This window comes from Orycteropus afer, unplaced genomic scaffold (genome assembly GCF_000298275.1).
Source record: "Orycteropus afer afer isolate SDZICR_OR568_19922 unplaced genomic scaffold, OryAfe1.0 scaffold00131, whole genome shotgun sequence".
Taxonomy (NCBI): Eukaryota; Metazoa; Chordata; class Mammalia; order Tubulidentata; family Orycteropodidae; genus Orycteropus; species Orycteropus afer.
Genome location: NW_006921718.1, coordinates 6589767 through 6595822, shown reverse-complemented (window position 1 = coordinate 6595822; position 6056 = coordinate 6589767). Strand labels below are relative to the sequence as shown.

Genomic DNA, 6056 nt, shown 5'->3' with positions numbered 1-6056 from the left:
TCTTCTGTGTCTGTGTTAATTGGTTTCCCTTTTCTTTGTTGAAGAGGGTCTGTGCAATCCTTCTGCCTAGTCCGCCATCTTGCCCCGCCTCAAGTACTTCAACTCTAGTAATCTTAAAGGAGTTTAGGAGACAGAAAGGTAACCAATTAGATTTATGAAGTGAGAGAAGGATGATACTCCTATCTCAGCTGATGGGTGGAGTCATTTCTAGAAGATGGGAATGTAGGAGAGGGAAAGGCAGCAGTTGTTTTTGGAGGCAAAGAATGAAGACTTCAGTCTGGTGTCTGAATTTAAAGTGTATATGGGACTCATAGGTGGAAATTTCCAATAGACAACTGGCAATAGGAATTCAGAGCCTGGGAGGGTTGTCTGTGTTGAGGTGGCTTCAGTGGGCATTGGAATCATTCTGGGTTTTCTTGACATTGGAGGGTCTAGAGTCTTTACTGTTCTAACATTAAGTACTGTCACAATGTTCTGACCTGTATTTCCTTGTCTGCTCCACAAAGCTACTTGGTGAAAGCCTATTATCTTTTTATTTTAGGATGTTTACCTTTTGCCAGGTTGAAATTTGTTGTTGTTAAGTGCTGTCAAGTCGGCTCCAACTATAGCGACCCTATGTACAACAGAACGAAACACTGCCCAGTCCTATGCCAGCCTCACGATCCTTGCTATACCTGAGCCCACTGTGGCAGTTACTGTGTCAATCCTTCTCACTGAGAGCCTTCTCCTTTTTCCTTGACCCTCCACTTTACCAAGCATGATGTCCTTCTCCAGGGAATGGTTGAAATGAGATCTGTGAAATTCTGGGATGTGGTGGTGTGACCTGTATGTTCAGAAGTTAAATAAAGATGGGGATCCTTTAGTGCCCATGAGCAGTGCCACAGAGACCAAAAGGTCCTAGAAGGAGAAACTTTAGAACAAACATCTCTCAGGTTCCGTGAAGGTCCAGTTTTGAAGGAAAAAAACAAGATGACAGGATTGAAAATCAGTGCAGTAGGATTAGGGTGTGGAGAAGTTCTTTAGGTAGGTGATCAGAGAAGGGCTATCTGAGGAAGTACCTTTGAGTGTAGGCTTGAAGAATGAGAATGAGCCAACCTGGAAAATACCTAAGTGAAGTGAGTTCTCCACAGCCACTAACCCCACAGCCACTAGTTGACTTCAACTCATAGTGACTCTATAGGACAGAGTAGGACTGCCCCATAGAGTTTCCAAAACTATAAATCTTTATGGAAGCAGACTGCCTTATCTTTTTTCTGCAGAGTGGCTGGTGGGTTCAAAACCACTGACTTTTTGATTAGCAGCCGGCTGCCTTAACTGCTGCACCAATACAAAGTGTCTGAGCTGGGAAATGCCTTGACACAGAGAAGAGAAAGGAGGCCACTGTGGCTGGAGGGTAATGACTGGGGTGTGTGTGTGTGTGTGTGTGTGTGGCGATGTGAGGTGGTAAGTAGTGTGAGATGAGTTTGGAAAGGAATTTAGATTTTTGTATTAGAACAATTGGAAGCCAGTGAAGCATTTTAACAAGAAAGTGTCAAAGTCTGATTTATTTTTCCTGATTAGTATATAGAGAATGGGTTGTACAGAGACAAGAGCAGGAGTCTGTGGAAATGATGGTGGCTTAGACTATCATGGTGGTAGTAGAAGTGGAGTGAGAAGTGAGTGGTTTAGAAATATATCTTATCCTGACAGGATTTGCTCATCTATTTGGTGTGGAAAGGTAAAGGAGATGGAGGAACCAAGAATGACTGAGATTTTCAGCTTGAGTAACTGGGTGATGGCGGTGCCTTTTGCTGAGATAGTACAGATGGAGAACAGGTTTAGAATTGTGAAAAAGGAGTGGCAGGAGCGCCTGACCTCTGACTTCACAAGGGGAAAGGAGAATCAAGATCAACAGCCCAATGTTGATTCTTACAAGGTGGTCATACATATTTCCTCTCCAACCTTTTTACCGAATCTGACATAGCCATCCTTCCCATGTCACTCTTTACTTCTCTACTGGGTTTTATAATTCATTTTAATGGCCTTATAGAACTCACAGACAATACTTACGATGGTGGGTTTTTTTTTTTAGGGAACTAACAGGCTACAATTCAGGATCAGAAATGGCTCAGGATACAGTTCTTTAATCAAGACAGCCTCTTCTTGCCCTTTGCTACTGAGCCCTGCTTGAAACCTTCTCTGGCAAGTGTCACAAAGTTCTTTAGCTCCACCACCAAGTGCCTGGAGGCACCCCACTCTGTCAGCCAGTTTCCGGCCCGAAGGTGCTTAGTTCTTTCGCTCTGTGGGCCAGGAAGGCCCACTATGCCATCTCCTGCCAGTCTCCTGGTTCTGCTGCTGCTGGATCTCAGCTGTGGTTGCTGCCACTCCTCCTGTCTTGTGCCATCTCTAGTGCCTGTCTCTGCTTTCTGCCTAAGTGCAGGAACCCTGGGTCCAAAGAAGGCACTTCGCTCCCTGCCCTTCTTTCTTGGTGGAAGTGAGGTCCACCATTTCTACCTCTGGGATGGCTCACTTTAAGCCTAGCAGCATGGCAAAACTGCCCAACCCTCTCGTTAAGATGCCTTCTACTTTATTTGCATGGTCTAACCCCCACAATGGTATCATATACCTTATTTATATTATCAGCAAATTGTCCAATCCCCTTGGTGGGCTATAAGCACCTTATTTGCATAGTTCCACCCAGTTTTTTGGTGGGAGTTGCAAAACCATGGCTAGAAAGGCCATATAAAAGTGATTCATTGCACCACAAGAGTGCAGGGGAGTTGGTGTACATTGGGAGCTGCATTGTGGGCATATCATGTTAGTGACATCTGGGTGGCGATAGTAGGCAGTTGCGCATAAGAGTCTGGAGGTCAGGAGAAATATGCAAATATAAATGCCAGTATATAGATGGTATGCAAATATAAATACCAGTATATAGATGGTATTTAAAGCCAAGGGATCAGGGAGATTGTACTTAGAGGAAAGAAGGATTTCTAGGATTAAGCCTTGAGGTAACTCTAAGATTTAGAATAGAGCTTCTTAACCTAGGGACCCTTATAAAAAATTCGGAGTTTCAGGAAGTTGGATGGGGAAAAAAATTACACTTTCATTTTCATTAACTTATAACTGAAATTTAGCATTTCTTCAATTATGAACGTATGTAACAACCAGTAGCATCAGAAATACTTGTGGCTTTGTAATCAGTGGAAATTGCTGATACAGCCATATCATATTAGAGTGATCGATCACAGGTATCTCAAAATACCCTTTATGCTAGCCTTACTTCACAACTTTGGTAATTGTTAGACCTACTACTCCATTTTATTTTTTTTATACACTAATAAAGAAGCAAAAGGAGCCCTGGTGGCACAGTGGTTAAGCTCTCAGCTGCTAACCAGAAGGTTGGCAGTTCAAACCCACCAGCTGCTCCTTGGAAAAAAGATTAGGCAGTTTGTTTCCATAAAGATTTATAGCCTTGGAAACCCTATTGGGCAGTTCTCTGTCCTGTAGGGTTGCTAGGAGTTGGAATCATCTTGATGGCAAGGAGCACCTTCATAAAGAAGCACATGCATTACTATATTGTAAATTGGTTTTTAAAGCATTTTCTTAAGTATATTTCAATTGGTTTCTTTGGTAATCCTGTCTGTTTTAAGTTTAATGTATTGAACAACATTCAGTAAAGGCCCCATAGACTTCATCAGACTCTCAGAGAGGGTTCATAACACCAAAAAGGTTAGGAACCACTGACATGCTTACTTATGCAGGGAGAGAGAAAGGCTGGAAGAGGATGTTGGGTGGAATGAAAACATTCTTTTAAAGATCATGTCTCAAATGCTGAGAGGGAGAAGTTGAAGCTGTTGGAGAGAGAAAAGGATCAATAAAACCAGGCCTGTGTAGTTGTGTGGGGCATGGTGATCTGGAGCACAGATGGAGGGCTTAGGTGTGGATCAGAGGGGAAGGAGAAGGCATCTCAGCCTTTCAGTCTGAGGAAAGGATGGGGACAGGTGGGGTCTGGAGCCCAGGTCACCTGCTGAGAGTGAGGTGGTAGAATAAGGGGCTTGAGGAGTCGACATATTTCTTAACAAGTAATTCTCGAATGTTTCCTGAAAGTTAGGCATTGTGCTAAAACTTGGGATATAAAGATGAGTAAGACATAATCCTTGCTCCCAAATAACTATACCTTCTGGAGAAGGATATAGACATAGAAATAAGCTCAGAAAAGAAAGCACTGGATTTGGTCTGAGGTTGGAAGCTGGAAGAGGAGGTCAGCAAAGACTTCCCAGTAGCCTGGCATTAGCAGCAAAGACTTCCCAGTAGCCTGGCATTTGGACAGATTCAGAGGATGAGTGTAAGATTGCCAGGAAAACTGGGAAGGGAGAAGGGAGAACATTAGCAATAGCATTGACAAGCATGTGCTTGGACAAGCATGGACAAGCAGTGCTAACTTTTAAGAAAACTTTTTATTGAAGTATAGTAAAGTATGTACATTCATACAGTAAAGTATATTCATCATAAGTATTTAGCTGATGAATTTTCACAAAGTGAACACTCCCATGTGATCAGCACCCAAATCAAGAAACAGAGCATGACCAGCAAGCAAGACTAATGTGGAGCAGAAAGAGTAGAATTGGGAGAGGAGCTGGTGGGGTGTGCAGGTCTTCCACATTGGGTTGTGGGACTGGGAGAGGGAAGGAGAAGCTGTGGGACTGCAGACATAGCCATGGCAGGGTTCTGCCTTGACAGCTCAGTAGGGGAGGGTAACTGTATTCTATCGTTCTGCAAAATGACTATATGACGTTGTAAAATGTAATTAAGGACACTATGTTCACCTTATTTAGAAGACAGAACTCTAATAAAGGATTGTTTATTTCACTCTGTACATTTGTGAGATTATTGGGGTTCATAAATGCCTCATTTGAAGGTTAATTTGTTTTCTCCATTTTCTTTTTTTATTTAGGGATATTATGTGCACCGTGACATGTTAGGAGAAAAAGGAGACTTCATTACTTCACCTGAAATCAGTCAGATCTTTGGGGAGGTAATATCCAATAAAAGAAACTATAGTATTATAAACCTTTGAGAACAGATCAAGTGATATTATTCTATGTTTTCCAGCTTTTTTATGTATGATTCAACAGAAATTTTAATGTTATGGTAATTTGTGTACTGAGGGAATTTATGTACTGAGAGGCAATAAAGGGAAGAAAATGATAGAGAAGACATTTGAAAAGTTTATTTTTTGCAGTTGTTAGGTGCTGTCAAGTCAGTTTCAACTTATAGCAGCTCTCTGTACAACAGAACGAAATACTGCCTGGTCCTGCGCCATCCTCACTAGCTTTGCATTTCTATCTGCTCTAAGAAGTTCTTTTAGAAGGATCAGCACAAGGCTGGTGCCTATGAGGCAGGGGTTAAAGGTGTCCCAAATGTCCAGCTTTTCCAAACTGCTGTTCCACTTCATCATCTCTGACAGCAATTCTTCCCTTTCCCCTCAGTACTCTCCTTTCTGTCTTAGGGTTCCATATTGCGCTGTAACGTCTCACAGAACTCACAAACTTATAAGGAAATGGCTCACATGGTGGTGGAGGCTGGGAGGCTGCAAGTCCCTAGTCCATGGGTAGGTCTGGAGGATTCTCTTCACTGTCATGGTTGCAGGGGCTGGTGAACCCTAATTGGCGGGTGAGATGACTGGCTGATGTCTGAAGTCCAGGGGTGAGATGATGACGAACCAAACACAGGACTGAAGCAAGAGCATGAACTTTGCCGGGACATTAACATATATATTCTCAAGGAAATTAAGGATGGTGACTTGAGGCACGCTGTCCAGCAAGGTGGGACTCAAGATACATCCCACCCTAAACAGGCATAGAGGCTTCTTGTTGTTAGGTGCCATCGAGTGGTTTCCGACTCATAGCGACCCCATGCACAGCAGAACGAAACACCGCCCAATCCCACGCCAGCCCCATGATCCTTGCTATACTTGAGCCCATTGTTACAGCCACCATGTCAATCCATCTTGTTGAAGGCCTTCCCCTCTTTCGTTGACCCTCCACCTTACCAAGCATGACATCCTTCTCCAG

The 6056-nt window shown here is 43.1% G+C and overlaps 1 protein-coding gene across 1 annotated transcript in view; it reads left to right on the top strand.

Annotated features, from left to right (window-relative positions):
* The window catches only part of NDUFAF7 (NADH:ubiquinone oxidoreductase complex assembly factor 7), a 32537-nt gene that overhangs the window by 6299 nt on the left and 20182 nt on the right, over positions 1–6056 (top strand). Inside the window, 1 exon segment of the mRNA XM_007945068.2 lies at positions 4937–5017. Within this exon segment, the coding sequence (XP_007943259.2) occupies positions 4937–5017 (81 nt within the window).